Raw genomic sequence first — 21,123 nt, 5'->3', positions numbered from 1 at the left:
GAAAATAACATGCAGAGGGGAATGACAATGAGCTCATTAGCTCTGTCCTTGGGAGAACTCATACAGGCTTTGGATATTACCTTGAATATAGACAATACATATTTGTTGTTTCAAACCAGGGTGATGGAGTTTTAGCAAGAGCAAGCCATAACAATCTGTATGCATTTTTTAGGCCTGATTTCCATGGGAAAACTCGGTTTGAAGATCTGGCTCCTGCCCACCACTTCGCATCTGTAGGTTTTCCATACAGAGCTGAGTCACATTTGCCAGGCTAAGACAAACCAGTCCCCTACAAAAACCAGTGAAATTTCATGGATTGGAAGAATCAACATAGTTAAAATGGTGAAAACAATAATGAGATTTAATGCAATCCCCATCAAAATCCCAATAGCACCAACTGTGTTAAAGGAAAACCTCAATCCTTGATGAGAAAGTGATTGACAGTATCAGTTGGGTTTTTTAATACAGTTTATATGTTTTTAATGAACACATATTATTTTAATAATTAAAAATTACAGAACTTTATTTTTGTTTGGATAATAAAGTCCGAATTGTTAATACTGACATTAGCAAAATGCTATGAGATGAGTAGAACTTGAGTTCTAAAGTCTTAGGCACATCAGTGAGTAATTGAAAGTGTAGTCATTATCTGGAGCTAAAGATAATAACTAAATCCAGATATTGCTAATATTGAAAATAGAAGCTCAACAGCAGTTTTGGAAGGAAGGAGAAATAGAAGACACTGAAAGACAAAAGAAAGATTAAAAGACATTTAGAAATAACAGAAAAAAATAAAAAAGGGTTATGTTGGAAGAAAGAGTTTACCTACATAACTGAGGGTCCAGGGTTATTTAGAGGCATGAAAAGATTATACGTAAGATTAAAACCTATTTATCCTACACTGGCCTGCTTTATATCCCTGTTAGTTGTCTAAGGCAGTATCTCAAAATTTTGACATTTTGGTCCAGATAATTTCTGAGGAGTGACTGGGGCATATTTAACAATATCTCTGGCTCCTATGTACAAGATGCCAATTGTATTCCCTAGTTGTGACTGCTAAAATATCACTAGACATTGCCAATGTTCCCTAGAGGTTGAAATTGCCCCCAGTTGAGAACTATTGATATGTCTGTATACCAGTTCTGTCCTCCATGAGGTCAGAATGACCTAGCTTGACCTCCAAGCTAGGTCACTGCTCACTAGTATGCCAATGTTAATTCTACCAATATTAATTAGAGATAGTATTTTTAATTATGCAATTCTTTATTGCACTACTATTTTTGATGTTTTTTTCTTATTCCCAGCTTCAATATTTTCCAAAAATATCTTTTGAAGCAATATACTGGTGTTTGAAGAGCATATTAAGTCAGTAGTCTCTTTCCAAAGAATATTAATCTTAGCTAAATGAATGATAAGTGATAAAATGAATAGAAGCCTGGCTGGTTCTGATACAGAGTAATAACAGTAAGGTAACATAAAATCCAGAAACAACTCATCATTTTTATTATGTATGTGTATTTTTATTTTTATATATTTTTTTCATTTCTAGTGTTAAATGTTAGAGAAGTCTATTTTATTCATTTCTAGAAAATATGAAATCAATTCAAAATTCAATAATCATAATTTTAATCAATGTCTTTGGGTCTTGAAGGGAAGTCACTGTAAAATTAAAGATAAAAGAGTGTCATAATAGAGAAAAATTCCAAAAGCATAGAACAAACTGTATGCCCCATCGTTTAATTCTGTGTACTGCAGATGCAGTGGGTCAGGCACAAATTACCACCCCAATTAATAGAATATAAATAAAGAGTTCCCTAAAATTGTTTTTGGCATTTGCTTACATATACTTATTCCTGGTGCTGACAGGAATCTACTTTCCCCCAAGTCTAGTCATGTTATGTTTTTAAATAAAATACAAGACTAAAGCTCAAAGCACACAGTATTCTTGTCCTTCAGTGGAGAGACCCCTCATTTTGAAACGGAAAAGTTAAGTGAATAAATTTGTGTGAACTCAAATATTCTCATCTATCTTTTACATTCTAAAACATAGCCAGTAGATGGGGTCGTAGTATCAAGGAATAGAAAACTGATCATTAACAAATAATTTACTAGAGGATTATAGAAGCCAACATATCTAAGCTTCTTCCATAGGTACTAAAAAATGATCTAATGAGAAAGAACTCTGAATTATAGTGCTAACAAAAGCAACATGTTGCTTGAAATTGATATAATTTCAACATGAGAGATATAATTAGCAGACACAGAAAATACACAAAAATGGAAAAGGTAATTTCAGTCCTTTTAAAAATCACACAGCTAGATGTCTATCAATCTTAGTCAACCTAGAATCCATTTTCGCCAAGTCTGCTTTCACTCTGGAGGGTTTAAGTAGAGACTGGCTATAAAGGCCACTAGTGTCCTTATAAATGTTCCTGAAAGCCCCTTTCCCCCATTATCCCTTTCAATCTCCCCTCTGGTTACTGTCAGTTTGTTCTCTATTTCAATGTCTCTGGTTATATTTTGCTTGCTTGTTTCTTTTGTTGATTAGGTTTCACTTAAAGGTGAGATAATATGGTCTTTCACCACCTGGCTTATTTCACTTAGCATAATGCTCTTCAGTTCTATACACACTGTTGCAAAGGGTAGGGTTTTCAGGAACATCTATAAAGGACACATGGACAAAACCAAAGCAGGGTAGGATCAGAGTGGGAGGTGGGTGAGGATGGCTGGGATTGGGGAGTGGTGGGGTGAAAATGGGAACAACTGTACTTGAACAACAATAAAGAAATGAAAAATAAAGAATAATTTTCAAAAAGCAAACTAGATCTCTGAACATAAAAAAATTAAAATAAAATTGAAAAGAAACTACTGGGATACTCCACAACAATAAGAAAAAAGGAGCTACTACTCTTCGCAACAGCATGGATGGGTCTGGGGAGCATTATGCTGAGTGAAATAAGCCAGGCAGTGAAAGAAAAATACCATATTATCTCACCTATAAGAGGGACCTAATCAACAAAAGAAGCAAACAAGCAAAATATAAACAGAGACATTGAAATAAAGAACAAACAGACAGTAAAAAGAGAGAAGCTAGAAGGGGTATAACAGGGGAAAGAAGAAGGATTGACAAGAAACATGTTTAAATGACCCATGGTCAAAGTCAAAGGGGGGTAGAATTGAGGGTGGGAGGTGGGGATTGGTGGGGTGGGGGAGAGTGATGGGGGAAAGTGGAGGCAACTGTGCTTGAACAACATTGTTTTCTTTAAAAAAGAAAAAATGAGTAAGAATAAAACAAATAACCACTACTTGGCTGGAGACTTCCTCCAGAAAGAGAGGGGTCTCTTCCAGCAACCAAACTGTGCTCTGCTCTGAATTCATAAAATTTGTTTCTAGGATGTGACAAAATTCTGAGTTCTGCCACCAAAATATGTTATGGCTATCACCTTAAATATCAGTTGAAATGGCTTAAATAAATGTTTCAACCATTAATTAACTCTGGCAAGAGGAAGACATAAAGTACAAAATAACCTATTTCTACAGTCTCAGGAAGATGGTTTACCAAACACCATCCCACTGGGCTAAGGTTGAAATATGACAATAGTATTTAATTTGGTCACTTAAAACTACTCTTATTCATATCCTTGCTACTTAGTTCTTTATATTCATAGTAGGCATGCCTCCCAAGTCTTAACAATATTAATTAGATAGTATTTTTAATTATGCAATTCTTTATTGCACTACTATTTTGATGAATTGCACTACTATTTTATTATATCTCAACACACATTCTTCTCACAGTCAAAACCTCTCCAGAATAGTCACTTAATAAAAAATTAATAGAAAATATATATTTAATAGACCATTATTATATTGTAAATTTTAATATTGACCTGGCAGCAATTTCAGGGAGAGTGTAAATTTATTTCCATCTTATTTTTTGTGGGGTTTTTTTTTTCACCAAATAGAGGGGAAAAAACCCAGTGGAATTTTTAAGAACTCAGATGAAAGCAGGTAGTGAAAGTAGCATTATTACCACTGCAAATGCTTCTTATTTTAGGACAATGACCTTCAGAAGAACTATAGAATATGCCATTAGTCTTTTACTTCTCTTTACATAAAATTTATGTTGACCAACTTCCTCATGGCTGTCTTTACTTCCTTGTTTCGCATTGTGTAGATGATGGGGTTAAGTAAAGGGAATATCACAGTGTGAAACACAGATACCACTTTATCTAAGGGAAAAGAGTCAAATGGGCGAGCATAAATGTAGATGGATGGTCCAAACATTAGCACCACGATGGTGATGTGGGAATAGCAGGTGGACATGGCCCGGCTGGTACTCTCACCTGAGCCTGAGTGTTTCCTGAGCACAACCAGAAGGAAAGCATAGGACATTAGGAGAGCAATGAAACACACCACAGAGATCAGACCACTGCTAAAGATCATCACTAACTCCTCCAGGAAAGTGTTGACACAGGCAATCCGGACAACCTGTGTGATGTCGCAGAAGTAACTGTCTAACTCATTGGGCCCACAGAAGGGAAGTTGAACAATGAGAGCCACCTGTATTATGGAATGAATGAAGCCTCCCATCCAGGAAAGAGCAACCAAAATACAGCAGAGACGTCGATTCATGATGGTAGCATAGCGGAGTGGGTGGCAGATAGCAGCATAGCGATCAAAGGCCATTACCGTGAGTAGGAACATCTCCGAAGCCCCAACAAAGTGCAAGAAGAAGAGCTGTGTGATGCATCCTCCAAAGGAAATTTTCTTCCTTTCCACAAAAAAGTCTATGAGCATTTTAGGGGCCGTGATGGAGGAATACCATATGTCAAGGAAGGCCAGATTGGCCAACAGGAAATACATGGGTGAAGTCAGATGGGGGTCAAGCCTGATGGTGCAGATAATAAGAATATTTCCTGGAAGAATGAACAAATAGAAGAATAGAAATACAGCGAATAGGACTAGTTGTACCTCCCGAGTCTGTGATAGGCCAGTGAGAACAAATTCTGTCACCCTAGTATAATTTGCAGGTTCCATTTCTTCACTTTTTAAACAATATATCTATGAAAAATAAAGAAATTATAATTACCCCAAATAACATTTAACTAGAATTATATACTGCTTTCAAAATCATTAGATATTTTCTGTCATTAAGAGATTGCATTAGATACATTTGGTTGCCCCATTTTATGTTTGGTAAGCCAAGATATGCTGCTTGTTCAATGAAGAACTAACTAACATATAGAATTCCTTCATGAACACGACCATGGCCTGAATTATTGGCAAACATACATAATTCTGACCATAGCCTGCATTTGTGATTTAGTGCAAATCTTCACACGTGGCACTGAAAGTTTTATCCCAAAACATATGAAGTCTATCCAGAAGGTATCCAGCCATGTAATATGAAAAATAGAGATATTTACTGGAGATACAAGATACCAGAAACATTGTTCATAGGACAATGATGCCTCAGTCCCCTTCAAAGTAGGCACCTTGGATCCTCACACACCTCTCCCAATTTTCATCAACTGCCCCATCATATTTTCCTGAATTTCATCAATGGTCTGAAATATCTTCCCTTTCAAAGGCGATTTTAGTTTGAGGAAAAGTCAGAAGTCACAGGGCACAAATCTGGGCTGTAGGGGGTTGAGTCACGTGGGTGATTTGATGTTTTGCCAAACAACTTCACATGAGACATGATGCATGAGTGGGCACATTGTCGTGATGAAGCTGCCAATCACCAGTTGCCCATACTTGTGACCTTCTGAATCATCTGAATAGTTTCTGTAGAGGAACGCCCAAGCTTAATGCAAAGTTTGGTGAAGATTACTTGCTCTACTCACTCAGTCATTTTGAATGGGATGGCCACAGAGTACACATGCTCACTTAACATCATCTACTGCCCCCACTGACTAGTACAGTGAACTCATCATTGTTCATGCATGCACATTCCAGTCCACTCTCCTTGGCTGCCAGGTTACATGGGTGTCACACAAACCATTCTCATTATATTAACAATGGCTGGACTTTTTCCAGACATCCTCATATAGCTTCTGTGACACTTCTGTAAATTAGTCATCTTTTTATTTAACAAATATTTAAGGAGTATGTACTATTTTCTAACTGCTGAGAATACAATACACCACTAGCAGAAAATACAAAGATATAGTAATTATCTTGATTTGCTATAAACTGTTGCCCACAATATACTACACAAGAAGAAAGCATTAGGATGAGAGAAGGGCTGATCTCAATCTGAGACTTGTGAGGATTATTTGCTGGTTGAGCATTTCTCTTATTGTAGACATAGATATGAAGCATGAGCCCCCGGTTATAACAGTGGTGACCTCGAGCAACTCACTTTTCTCTGCCTTAATGTGCCCCATCAGTGCAACGGAGAAAATAACAGTACCTATATCGTAGTTATTATTCTAAGGATTAATGAGCCAATGCCTGTAAAACTCAGAAAAATGCCTTATACGTAGCTTGCACTTGCTTAAATTATTATTGTTGTTATTGCTGTTATTATATTTCCTTGCAAAAGTGTCAAATTTAAAAGAGAAATCATCATCCTAATATAAGATTTCTAAAGTCTTACCCTTTAATATTTGTTTATACTTCTTTATTCCCACCCTATCCCCAATTACTACTATCTTTGGGCCTAGATGAGTAAGAGCAAGTTTAAGAAATAGCTTAGAGAAGAAGACAAGCACATCTGACTTTCAAATATAATCTCCTCTCATTTTCTCAAGACTACAGTTCTATGGGAGTGTTGATAAATTGTTGTTATTAAATCCTTCAGTTATTTTCATGAGAACTTTTTTCAAAAATTCTTGAAATTTTGTGTGAATAATTTCTAATAAGCACCATAAAAATTTGGGCTCCCATAGTAGTGATCTGTTTACGTCTCCAATAAAAATTTTACTCATCGAATTGTAATCTTTCAGTTTGTGCTTTGGCCAAAATAAAACAGAAACTCTAAGCAACTGAGGTCATGAAGTACATCTCACTTATATACCTATCTAGTGCCTAAGATAGCTCCTGGAACATTGGATCCTTAATTTGCACTTATTGGAGGAAAGAAGGAAGGAGGGAAGGAAGGAAGGAAGGAAGGAAGGAAGGAAGGAAGGAAGGAAGGAAGGAAGGAAGGGAGGAAGGAAGGATTTTCAAGTGAATAAATATATTAATTAATTAATGACTTGTAGAAAAAACGTCAAATCCTTCCAGATCTAATTGTTTTATAGCTCACTTAGTGTTTTCTGACTGCCTCATGATTCTTAATTTTGTTTCATGGAATTCTCTTTTTAAAATACCTATTCTACCCATACTAATTTCAAACAAGAGCCTCTTTGCTTTTAACTTTTTTCTTATTCATTTCCAAACTTATTACTACCAGTAACTCCAATTCCCTCACAATGAAACATCTCAGGCCCTGTCTCCCCACCCTGCTTCATGGTGGGCATCCTGAAAAAAAGCATCATCAGGATTTTCCTGACCTCATTTCAAGAGTGACAGGATTAAAGATTTTAAAGTTATTTTAATGATTTGGCTCTCTGGAGACCCATAAATCAGGACAACCTTCTCTGAGATTGTGTAAAAATGGTTTATCCTGTAAGTATGAGGTGACCCAAATGTCTTCTCCATGCTCTTTTCAGTCTTGAGTTTAAATAATTTAATTGTGGGGATCAAGCAAAAAAAGAAATAGGTATCGATCATCTACACTATTACTATATTTCTTTTTTTAATATTCTATTTATTAACTTTTAGAGAAAGGGGAAGGGAGAAAGAGAGAGAGAGAAACATCAATGTGTGAAAAATACATTGATTGGTTGCCTCTCATGCCCCTAACTGGGCATCTGGCCTGCAAGCCAGACATGTGTCCTCACTGGTAATTGAACTGGCAACCTTTTGGTTCATGGGTAGGTGCTTAATCCACTGAGCCACACCAGCCAGGGCCTATCACTATATTTTTCTAACAACTTTCCTTACTGGAGTCTTTCTGCTTCTTACCACTATCCTCTGACTGAGTTACATCGGTATTCCCATTGTTATATTCATCCCGTTGCCCCCAAATAGAGTGGTTGGTGTAAATATTAAACCCTATTCTTCCACCTACCAATTACTGGTGCCAGTCTGGGTGTAATCTGGGACAATAGAGAGGGTAGAAGTTGCCTCTTCCTTCATCCATACAGAAAGCTTTGGCTTCTCTTTTGGTATATATCAGTTTCTTTCCTGATGTAACAGTGAGCTAACGGGGACTGCAGATTGTGACAGAAGATCATTTCTCTGGAGGCCAGGTCCAGCCAGCTGGGAATCAAAACCTGAGGGAATAATTTAAAAGTTTCTGTGTGCTTCATCCGAGGAGCATAGAAATACAACATTTGAATTGCCTAAAACAAGTAAGGAAAATGGCTCATTTCCTTGGATTAAGAGTGAAAAATATTATGATGTGTGATATGCCCTCTACAGTATGATGCACATTTCCAATTCTACAGTCCCAAAGGACAGTGTCACTTAGAGATGTTGGATCCTTAGATAAATGGAAAATTTTCCAAATCTAATATTAAAACTATATAAATTGTTCGAACTGTTTGCACATGTTTGTAATAAAGGCCTTTAGTAACAACTCCTTAATATTTGTTTTATTCAATGACTTCTACATGTGTTTAGTGATTATCTATTACATGTGAGGCACAGCCATACAATGATGAACAAGAGAGAAGTAATTCGGAGAGAGATTAAGATGGTGACAGAGTAGCACGGACGGAATCCAGCTCCCGTGCACCTGGTAGAAAATCCAGGCAGATCTACTGAAGAAGTACATAGTCAACCAACAACTCCCCAGCATTTATGAAAATAAGAGACCAGAGAGTGTGACGGAGAAACCAGACAGCTGCAGGTCGGGGAGGACTCCAGAAAGCTAGTGAGGAAAAAAGCTGTGGCGCCCGCGGCCTCCGTGGCCTCCGCGGCCTCCATGGCAGTGGGCTACGCCCGCCGCGGGCTGCACCCATGGCCTGATACTTGAGTGCAGACAATAGGAGGCAGCAGGCGACCTCCGCCAGTGCATGAATACCGACGTGAAGCTGCGGGGGATCTCGGCGGGCGGCATCGGTGGGAAACAAAGGCCCTGGTCTGGGTCCAGTGCTGGGGCGCCTGTGGCCAAGGGAACTCTGGAAGCCTGGCACCCGGTGGGTCTACAACAGACTCCGTGGGAGCCGTGGGAGCTGTGGGCCTGCTACAGGGTCTGTGGGAGAGAACTGACTCCTTCCCTCCCCATCTAGGCAAGGCTGGGCAATACCCGGCAGAAACCTGTGGGCTTAAGTTTACATAAAGGGTCGGAGGGGCGGAGGGCCCTGTTCAACTGCAGACTCTGTGGTCACCAGCCCACCAGTCCGCCAGCCCAGGGGATTTTAGAAGGACACTGTCGTTGCCCGGTCTTTTGGGGATTGGGCTGGGCTGAGAGGCAGGCTTTGTGGAGAAGTAAGTCTCTATTGGAAAGTGAACTGAGGTTTTCTGCAACAGCAACTTGCTTCACGGCCCAACCAGCCCAGCGGCCTTCCAGGGGAGAGGCAGGAACACCTGGGTCCTGCAGCAGGACTGGGAAGGACAGTGCCAGATACCTGGGGCCCCAGGCAGCCTGATGGGGGTGTGGACGCCCACATCCCAACCCAGTAGCCTGAGTGCGCAAGCATGCTGAGGGTGCGAGCCTGCATCCCAGCCCGCAGAGAGGTCCTGCTGCAACCAGAAAAACCGGTTTGGACAGTTTGAAACCGACAAAGGAAGGTTTTTTGTTTGTTTGTTTGTTTTGCAACTTCTTTTCTAAGTAATCTTATATTTTTTAACTGTATTGTTGCTCTTTCTTTCAATACTTTGTTCCTCATTTTTCTTTTTGTCGGGTTTTAGTTCTTCTTCCTTTCTTCCCAAAATTTTCCCTTATTCCTCCTTTCTCCTGACTTTTGTGTGTGTGTGTGTGTGTGTGTGTGTGCATGTTGGATCGTTTGTTTGTTTGTTGCTTAGTTTTCTTTTATCCACAAGAGACACAAATAACTGGGAACTGCAAAAGGACCATAGTGGGACCTAAAGAGGGGGCATCTCAACAATAGTGACACAGAGACAAATTTCACTTTGCTATAGCAGAGAAGCCTCAAGTTGCTGCATACGTGTATTATTATTATTATTTTTTGCATTATTCTCACTTCTTCTTTATTTTAATAATATCTTTGTATTCCTCCCCTTTCTGTACAGGTCTCTTAGTCCTGGCTGCTTATATTGTACTATTAGACAGGTTTCCCCTGCTCTTTCCCCCACAACGTATTGCTAATTTTCTATACTTTATGCCACTTGCTTTACTTTGGCATACTACCCAAGCTCCATAATCCCCATTCAGACAGATCACATAGAGTCTATCACGTGAATGTTGCTCTAATATTATTGTAAATAATAGCTGTTCTATTCAATGGTTCATACTTCACAACGCATCTCTTGGACCTTAGACCACCTTACAGGTTCTTGAATTCTATTACTGTAGTGATTAACCCTATTTGCTCATATGCTAAACCTAGTTACTAACTTATACTCTTACCTTACCTCAAAATCTGGCCACCCGCAACCACACTACTTTCTAGATACAACTCACAAGCCTTCTCTTCCCGACAAAAGACTTATCTTCTGTCCATCCTTTCTTATAAGTGGCAAGCTGAGTCGAAGACTATGGTTAACTCTATACATAGCCTAAAGATTGTCTATTTCTTCTCCACCAACTATGACGGTAAATAAGATAAAATACTCTTCTGCTATCATAAACCATTTTGCCTCCCCCTCCAATTGATCACACACACACAAAAGTAGGTTGAAGTGGAGAACATCAAGACACCTGCAGGAGACGGTACCACTGAATTTCACAGGTATTCTACCACAGAAGTTCACACCATAAACCCAGGGAACCAGAACAGATCAATTTAAGAAGCTGAGGCCAACAAGAAGAGTATCACAAAAAATGGGAAGACATAGAAACAATTCCCAAATGAAAGAAAAGGAGGAAGTCTTTTCAAAGCACCGGCTATCAGGAATTCAAACAGCTTACAACGAGCTACCAGAAACCACAGGGGAGCTACAATGAACTCTCCGCAAACTATATCAACATGAAAAAGGAAACAGAAAACACCAGCAAAGGCCAAAAGGAAATAAAGAATACAATTTCTGAACTGAAGAACACAGTAGAAGGTATGAAAAGCAGGATCGATGAGGCAGAAAACTGCATCAGTGAGTTAGAGGACAGAGTAAAAAGAATCTCCCAGACAGAGCAAGTAAAGGAAAAGAGACACAGAAAGAATGAGGAGGGATTAAAAGAAATGCAAGACAATATGAAACATAATAATATCCAAATAATAGGAATACCAGAAGGAGAGGAAGAAGAAAAAGATATAGAAAACGTATTCGAAAGAATAACAATGGAAACTTTCCTAATTTGATGAGAGAAAAAGTCACACGAATCCAGGAACCACAGAGAGTCCCCAGCAGGTGGAACCCAAAGAGGCCTACTGCAAGACACATCATCATTAAAATGGCAAAACTCCAAGACAAAGAGAGAATCCTAAAAGCAACAAGGGAGAAAAAGGAAGTAACATAAAAGGGAGCCCCAATAAGTTTGCCTATTGACTTCTCAATGGAAACATTCCAAGCAAGAAGAGAATGGCAAGAAATATTCGAAGTAATGAGAAACAGAGGCCTACAACCAAGGATACTTTACCCAGCAAGGCTCTCAATCAAGATAGAAGGCCAAATAAAGAGCTTCCAAGACAAAAGAAGTCTAAAAGAATATGCCTCCACCAAACCAGCTCTACAAGAATTACTAAAAGGGCTGCTTTAAAGAAAGGAAGGAAAAGAGAGAGATGGGGAGGAACACAGGTACATAAATGGCAATGACTAAGTACCTTTCAATAATAACCTTAAATGTAAATGGACTAAATGCACCAATTAAGAGACATAGAATAGCTGAATGGATAAGAAAGCATGACCCACACATATGCTGCCTACAAGAGACCCACCTCAGATCAAAAGACCATCACAGACTAAAAGTGAAAGGCTAGAGACAAATTTTCCAAGCAAGTGGACAAGAAAAAAAAGCCAGGGTAGCAATCTTCAAAAAAGGGGCCATAGAGAGAGACCCAGAAGGTCATTTCATAATACTCAAGGGAAGAATCCACCAAGAAGACATTAACACAGTAAATATATGTGAACCCAAGATAGGAGCACCCAAATATATACAGAAAATCCTAGAGGACCTCAAGAAAGATATTGACAGCAACACAATTATAGTAGGGGATTTTAACACCCCACTGTCAAAAATGGACAGATCTTCCAAACAAAACATCAACAAAGATATTGCACATTAAATGACACCCTAGATGAAATGGACCTAACTGATATATATAGGGCCTTCCACCCAAAGAAGCTAAATACACATTCTTTTCAAATGCACATGGAATATTTTCAAAGATGGACCACATGATAGGACACAAAATGAGTCTCAACAAATTCAAGAAAATAGAAATCATACCAAGCATTTTCTCTGATGACAAGGGATTGAAATTGGAAACTAACCCCACAGGAAAAAACAAAACACCCAAAATCATGGAGACTGAATGGTATGCTATTAAACAACAAATGGGTCAAGATTGAAATTAGGGAAGAAATCAAAAAGTTTCTGCAAACAAATGAAAATGAACTCACAACAACCCAAAAGTTATGGGAAATAGCAAAGGCACATAGGAAGAAGGCATCCTTCTTCTTTTCCTCTAAAATTCTCTCCCCTCTGGACCCTGTCAGCACATTCTGTATTTCAGTGTCTTTGGTTACATTTTGCTTGCTTGTTTGTTTTGTTGGTTAGAATCCTGTTAAAGGTGAGATCATATGGTATTGGTCTTTCACCACCTGGCTTATTTCACTCAGCACAATGCTTTCCAGTTCCATCTATGATGTTGGAAAGGGTAGGAGCTCCTTCTTCCTTTCTGCTGCATAGAATTCCATTGTGTAAGTGTACCATAGTTTTTTGATCCAGTCATTTACCGATGGGCATATAGGTTGCTTCCAACTCTTGGCTATCGTGAATTGTGCTGCTATGAACATTGGGGTGCATAGGTTCTTTTGGATTGGTGTTTTAGGGTTCTTAGGATATACTCCTAACAGTGGAATTGCTGGGTCAAAAGGCACATTCATTTTTAGTTTCTTAGAAAATTGCATGCTGTTTTCCATAGGGGTTGTAATCAGTCTGCAATCCCGTCTGAAATCCCACCAACAGTGAACTAGGGTCCCCTTTTCCCCACAACCTCTCCAACATTTGGTTATTTGTTTCTTTGTTTATGATAGCTATTCTGACTGGTGTAAAATGGTATCTCATTGTGGTTTTAATTTGCATCTGATAGCTAGCCATATTGAGCATCTTTTCATGTGTCTCTGGATCCTCTGTATGTCCTCCTTGGAGAAGTGTCTGTTCAAGTCCTTTGCCCAGTTTTTAATTAGGTTGCTCATCTTCTTTGGGTAGAGTCCTGTGAGTTCTTTGTATATTTTGGAGATTAAACCTTTGTCTGAGGTATCATTGGCAAATATATTTTCCCAAACAGTTGCTTCTCTTTTTATCTTGATACTGTTTTCTTTAGCCATGCAGAAGCTTTTAATTTTGAGGACATCCCATTTGTTTATTCTTTCCTTTATGTCCCTTGCTCTAGGGGAGATATCAGTAAAAATGTTGCTGCGTGAAATATCTGAGATTTTCCTGCCAATGCTCTCCTCTAGGATTTTAATGGTGTCACAGCTTATATTTAAGTCTTTTATCCACCTTAAATTTACTTTGGTGTATGGTGTGAGTTGGTGCTCAAGTTTCATTTTTTTGCATGTAGCTGTCCAGTTCTCCCAACACCATTTGTTGAAGAGGCTATCTTTACTCCATTTTATATTACTGCCCCCTTTGTCAAATATTAGTTGCCCATACAGACTTGGGTTTATATCTTGAGCTCTCTTTTCTGTTCCATTGGTCTATGTGCCTATTTTTATGCCAGTACCAGGCTGTTTTAATTACAGTGGCCTTGTAATATAGTTTTATATCAGGTATTGTGATCCCTCCGACTTTGCTCTTCTTTCTCAAAATTGCAGCTGCTGTTCGGGGTGGTTTATGGTTCCATATAAATTTTTGAAGTGTTTGTTCTATGTCTGTGAAATATGCCATTGGTACTTTGATAGGTATTGCATTGAATCTGTAAATTGCTTTGTGTAGTATGGACATTTTGATGATGTTAATTCTTCCAATCCATGAACACAGTATATGTTTCCATTTGTTTGTGTCTTCCTTGATTCCTTTCTTCAGTGTTGTGTAGTTTTCTATAAAGAGGTCTTTTCCCTCCTTGGTTAGGTTTATTCCCAGATATTTTATTTTTGTTTTTGCTATATTGAGTGGGATTTTTTTCTTGATTTCAGCTTCTGCTGTTTCACTGTTAGTATACAGAAATGCCTTTGATTTCTGGATATTGACTCTGTAACCTGCTGTTTTGCCAAATTCATTTATTATTTTGAGCAGTTTTTTGGTAGAGGCTATAGGATTTTCCATGTACACTATCATGTCATCTGCAAACAATGCCAGTTTTGTTTCCTCCTTTCTGATTTGGATGCCTTTTATTTCCTTTTCTTGTCTGATCACTGTGGCTAGAACTTCCAATACTATATTGAATAGAAGTGGTGAAAGTGGACAACCTTGTCTCTTTCCTGATCTTGGTGGGAGAGATTTTAATTTTCACCCATTGAGTATGTATGATGTTGGCTGTAGGTCTTTCATGTATGGCCTTTATTATATTGAGGAATGTTCCCTCTATTCCCATTTTTCTGAGTGCCTGTATCATAAATGGGTGCTGTGCCTTATCAAAAGCTTTTTCTGCATCTATGAATATGATCATGTGGTTTTTGTGTTTGCTTTTGTTTATGTGATGTATTACATTTACTGATTTGTGAATATTGAAGCATCCTTGCATTCCTGGGATGAATCCCACTTGGTCATGGTGTATGATCTTTTTGATGTATTGTCAAATGCAATTTGCCAATATTTTATTGAGGATTTTAGCATCTATATTCATCAGTGATATTATATTCAGTTTTAAAATGACTGAAAAACTCCAATTCAGGTCAGGTTCCCCTCAATTTTTATTAAATGCACATAAAGGTACACAAACAATGAAAGTGTCAATTTATGTATAAATCTACCAGATAATCATAAAAACAGTAGAAAATCATGGTTTCTTTCCTACTGCTCTTTTATTTAGAAGGCTTCCTAACTCCATTTCCTTGGGTAAGTTCCTAACTCTTGGAACTTAGTTTTTTGTATCTGGAAACTAGAGATGCTAAGAGCATATAGAAAACATATGCCATATGCCTGGAACAGAGTCTGGTGCATATTAGTGGCATAAATAATGGGAAAAATGAAAGTGTTATTAAGATTAATAAATAATATATTCTAAATTCTAATGAGAATAAACATTAATTATAAGAAAATGTTGAATTATTTTTTAAATCAAACTAGATTTTAACATATGGCATGCTGCTTCATAAAATGGAGATCAATTGATGAATTCATGGGAGCTGCCTTAGGTCAGAAAACCTGAATAATCATTCTCTTGCCCTTCCAAATGTTCTCTGAAAGAGGTTCCAGAGATAGGCAGCCATTTCATTTGTGGTCTCCAAAGGCAGAATCTGAAAGACTTTTCTCTAATATCATTCAATTTCTTAATGCAAAGATGTCAACACTCTGTTTGTGAAGCATATGCCTGTGTGAGCATCTGGGAGGGAAGGGTGGAAAGAGAGAATAGAAGGTGGAACCATTCATTTCTCTTAATCTCTCTATTACTGGCCATGAACCCCATCATCTTTCTTATATGGTGTCCTAGCATCCTAAACATGTCAGAGATTCTGGGAGAGAAGCCTTTGTATTTCTCCTTAGTATTCCTCTCAGTTGGTAATTTAGAGTTAGCCTTCCCTACTCTGCCAAATCAGTTACCATGCTTTTGTCTGCTCTTTTCCAAACATTTGTTGGAATCTTTTATCTGAATCTAACATCAGTCTCATTTTCTTATTGAGGGAGTCTAAACGTTCCCACCTTTTGTTATTATTATTACTATTACCATTTTTTTAATTCTTAGGAATAAAAAGAATAACTAAGGGAGTGGGGGCATGGTAAAGGGTAAAAGGAGTCAAATAAATAGTAACAGAAGAAGATCTGAGTTTGGGTGGTTGGCACACAATGCAATACACATTGTGTATTACATTTATTTATTTATTTAATAAATTAATAAATAATTATTTATTTCTTAAATAAATTATTTGTTTATTTATTACATTTATTTAACAGGTTATTATAGAATCATACACTTAAAACCTATATAACTGTATTAACCAATGGCACCCCAATAAATTAATAAAAAGGAAAACTAATGTACCCTGCAATTTTAAATATAATTTCAGTGCATTTGTATTTATTTTTAAATTAGGTATTTAAAATGAGGATAAAACATTCTTTTTTGTGGGGAAAAGGCAATGTAAAAAATAGCTTTAGGAAAGTGCAACAAAATGGTGATTGCATATGGAAAGGTTGAAGGGGCAGATTATTCATTTTAAAGAGTTTTCAAAAGTTCCACTCACCAGCCACTGTTAATATCATATCGTCTACCCCATGCTGCAAAGGAGGGTAAATGCAATATTTTAGTGGGGTCACCATAAATAATGTCGAGTCTCTGTTACTAGGGTAAAAAAGAACAATGGTTGTTGGGGTGACAGGCAGCAGACTGTCACAAGCATCTACTGTGCATCTGTGCCAGCTCTGTGCCATAAATAGGGAATAAAAAGAAGAGATGTGTTATTTATATCCTCAATATAGGGAAATGAGATAAAAATCCATTAAAAACCAAAACCAGAAAACAGTGTCTTTGGTTATATTTTGCTTGCTTATTTGTTTTGTTGTTTAGTTTCCTGTTGAAGGTGAGATCATATGGTATTTGTCTTTTAACACCTGGCTTATTTCACTCAGCATAATGTTTTCCATTTTCCAACCATGCTGTTGCAAAGGGTAGAAGATCCTTTTTTTTCTCTCCCTTTCTATGTTTTTAAAAATATTTTATTTATTTATTTATTTATTTATTTATTTATGTATAGACAGAGGTGGGGGAGAGAAACACCACTGTGTGGTTGTCTCTCACACCCCCACTACTGGGGACCTGGCCTGCAACCCAAACATATGCGCTGACTGAGAACCAAACAGATGACCCTTTGGTTTGCAGTCTGGTGCTCAATCCCCTGAGCCACACCAGCCAGGGCATATACAGGAATTCTTAAAGCTTACAGAAAGCAAATGTTGGATGAAAATAATCAGGGCAGACTTCTTGAAAGATATGCCATAAAATAAGATCTGAAAACTGCCTCAGGACAAAAAAATAATGCCTTTTCTGAAGAGCTGAGAATACCCAGCTGCATTCCAACTTTACTAAGAACACAAGAAAAAAAATGTGCTTAACCCATTTTGTCCCTGAATATTAATGGTATATGTAATTAATCTATTTTGATTAATAAAATGATTAGTAAACATTTTTTAAAGAAATAATTTTAACTAAAAATTTATAATAGAAATACATCTCTCTGACTCAGTCATTTCAGTACTTCGAATGTAAAATCTTTTGGTTGCTCTAATTATTCTGCTCCATGTATTGAAAAAATGCCTGAAACACTAATTTGAAAGAACATAAGCACCCCTATGTTCATTGCAGTGTTATTTATAATAACCAAGATATGGAAGCATCCCAGATGTCCATCAATGGATGAGTAGATAAAACAACTATGGGACATTTAGGTAGTGGAATACTACTACTCAGCCGTAAAAAAAAAGAAAATCTTACCCTCTGTAACAGCATGGATGGACCTAGAGAACATTATGCTAAGTGAAATAAGCCAGTCAGAGAAAGACAAATATCATATGATTATGCTTATATGTGGAATCTAATTAACAAACTGAACTAACAAGGAAAATGGGGACAGACTCATGGATCAAGAGCAGGATGAGTAGGTGGAGGAAGGTTAGGAGGTGGAGAGATTGGGCAAAAAGGAAAAAGGACTCATGGACAATAGTGTGGTGAGTGTAGGGGAGAGGAGGGTATAAAGGGGTTAAGTGGTAATGAAAAAACACAATAAGAATTTTTAAATAAATAAATAAGATTATTTTCAGTAAAAATAATATAACACTGGAGTGATATAGAATATTTCAGTTCTTCAATAGGATCACTAACAAAGATTGCTCAAGATCAAAATATGTAAAATGTTCTTTTCTACACTCCCCACCTGGTACAGAAACCATCATTATGCAGTTTGTCAGTTTAAATTAACCCCTTCCTAGTATGCAGTGTGTATTTCTATGTCTGCATTTTCTGCATTTGTTATATTGTTACAATTATCTCCTTATGAATCTATTTGCCCTACTAGATTATGCAATATTTATGACAAAAGCCTGGGGGGGGGGTGCGGGAGAGAGAGAGAGAGAATGAGAAGACAGCTCCTGGGAAGTTGGACTTCTGTTTTTAGAAAAAATATTCTGATTACTCAGAGATATATGCCTATTTCTCTCGTAAACCTATTCTAAATCGTTAAATGATAGCTAAAGAGTGCTGGGACTCTTTTGAATTGAGGGGATCTAAATGAGATACTGAACTAGGAGTGTTTACTCTCCCACTCTAGAAGAGAAGATATACCTTCGTAACATAAAAAGATTTAAGTTTATCCACTTAAAGGCAGAGAAATGAAATCTCCTCAGAGTATCCTGTTAAACTAAAAGTATGAAATGATTGAATTTTAGAGACTATTTATTTTATTGTTCAATTACAGTTGTCCCCATTTCCCCCCTATTACTCTCCCCTCCCTATTTTAAAACTATTAATAAGTTAGGGGTGACTGAAGGTATTAGCTAGTTTTCTGACTTTGCACTTCTGACAATCTATCCACTCTGCTTTTCCCTCCGGGAGACCTTGTGATTCCATAGCCATTTCACAGCTTGCTTTACATCCTCATTCCTCAGAGTATAGATGAGGGGGTTTAGCATTGGGGTGATGGTGGTATAAAACACAGATACAGCCTTATCCAGTGGGAAAGTAGTGGATGGGCGGATATAAATAAAGATACAAGGGACAAAAAAGAAAGTTACTACAGTAAAATGAGACCCACAGGTAGAGAGAGCCTTGCGCCGGCTCTCTGAAGATCGCTTCCGAAGACTCAATAGAATGACAGTGTAGGAGGCCAGAAGAATGAGGAAACACCCCAGGGAAATGAGACCACTATTGGCAACCACCGACATATTTACGAGGGTTGTATCAGCACAGGCGAGTTTCAGAACTGGGTGGACATCACAAAAGTAGTGGTCAATGACCTGAGCATTGCAGAAGGGCAGCTGAAAGGTCAGGACGGTCTGAACTAAGGAATGGCCCAGGGCTCCTATCCCGGACAGCGAGACCAGCACAACACAAGTGTTGGCACTCATGATGGTGGTGTAACGGAGAGGTTGGCAAATGGCGGCATACCGGTCAAAAGCCATGACAGTCAGAACAAACATCTCAGCACAACCAAAAAAGTGGAAGGTAAACATCTGAGTTACACAGCCCCAATAGGAAATAGTCTTTTTGTCAGAAATGAAGTCTGCAATCATCTTGGGTGCGGTGGCTGAGGAATAGGCAATGTCCACAAAGGACAGGTTACTGAGGAAGAAATACATGGGGGTTTGGAGCCAGGCAACAGAGAGGACTGTAAGCAAAATGAGCATATTTCCCACCATGATCACAATGTAGAAGAGGAGGAATAGGAAGAAGAACATCAATTGCATTTCAGGATCTTGGGAAAGTCCTAGGAATATAAACTCAGTGACATTGCTGGCCACTTCCATGTGGCCCCAGGTAGGAAGTGGTGTAGTGGCTTTGGTTCTCTGCAAAAATAAAGAAATGTTTATAAACCATTTTAAGTGTGGTAAAACTTAACTTAACAAGAACAGTCTTGTTAGAATATATGTGTTGCTAAATATAGGAGAGAAAATCACTCATATTTCTTGAATATAGTTAATGGATATTTTTCTCATTATTTTTCTTACCACATAATTGACTTACATTTGATTTTCTGTTACATTCAGACCTATAGTTCCTTTCTCCCAACCAAGAACCTAGAGAATATGAATTTTCCTACTAAGTTTAATGTAGGGTTTTTTTTTTCGGATTATCTCTCTCTCTCCCTCTCTCCTCTTTCTCTTCTATCAGAAATTCTCTTTGGGATAAAAAAAATTTAATTAATTATTAAATGGATACAGTAATTTTGAAGCTGGAGGTAAAAGCAAAAATTCAGCATCTGAGATATGATCTCTAAAATTCCTAGCTAAATCTTTTTTGATATTTTATATATCAAAGAGAGAGAAACAAAATTTTAAAAAACTAACATTCTATCCAATCAAATAATAAATACTCCATTTCTAGTTTCTAAATTAGGTTGGAATTTTAATACAATTAAAACATTCATTTCAATACATTTTTAGTGACTGAGAACATGTATAGTGGCTTCCTGTTTATCAACAACCCCTGTTTATTAATCAACATTGGAGAAGTTTGAGTCCTAAGCCTTTACCTACATGTAAAAATTGTAGTTTACTTGTCAGTTAGGAATTCATAAGAAGTGGTCCAATTATACAGAGAAATACTTTCTCCTATATTGCTATAAAGAGGTGAAAAGTTAAAAAATTATTAAAGTCCCTATCATTCTCAATTCATTTGCCTTGAAAAAGCCCCAGATAATTCTCCATCTTGGCAATCACAAGTAAGAATTAGGAATAAAATTTTTATACAGATGGCATTATAAATGGTATTTACAAAATTAAGTGTCTGATACTGTTTTACAAACTCTGTATAAGAATGGCTAAGACATACAGAGAAAACTATTGGATAAAAACAATCAAGAAAGCATTCTTTAAAAAAATGAACTATGAGACAAGATCTAAAGAAGTTCCTAAGAATACAAATAGCTTTTCTGAATCCTGCAGATTACTAGCTATTCTTCATTTTTTCT

General features: G+C 37.5%; 2 protein-coding genes across 2 annotated transcripts; both read right to left on the bottom strand.

The window, feature by feature from the left end:
- Positions 1-4,110: 4,110 nt before the first annotated feature.
- On the bottom strand, positions 4,111-5,040 carry LOC118998421 (olfactory receptor 4M1). Its single transcript, XM_037062625.1, has one exon. It carries the CDS (start codon positions 5,038-5,040, stop codon positions 4,111-4,113), a length of 930 nt encoding a protein of 309 aa, XP_036918520.1.
- Positions 5,041-18,932: 13,892 nt separating this feature from the next.
- On the bottom strand, positions 18,933-19,993 carry LOC118998420 (olfactory receptor 4S2-like). Its single transcript, XM_037062624.1, has one exon. It carries the CDS (start codon positions 19,958-19,960, stop codon positions 19,022-19,024), a length of 939 nt encoding a protein of 312 aa, XP_036918519.1. The 5' UTR covers positions 19,961-19,993; the 3' UTR covers positions 18,933-19,021.
- Between the last annotated feature and the right edge of the window lie 1,130 nt (positions 19,994-21,123).

The sequence above is a fragment of the Sturnira hondurensis genome, unplaced genomic scaffold (genome assembly GCF_014824575.4).
Source record: "Sturnira hondurensis isolate 20B ecotype Veracruz unplaced genomic scaffold, ASM1482457v3 Scaffold0014104, whole genome shotgun sequence".
Lineage (NCBI taxonomy): Eukaryota > Metazoa > Chordata > Mammalia > Chiroptera > Phyllostomidae > Sturnira > Sturnira hondurensis.
The sequence above is the reverse complement of the archived record's forward strand: the minus strand, read 5'-3'. Positions and strand labels throughout refer to the sequence as shown.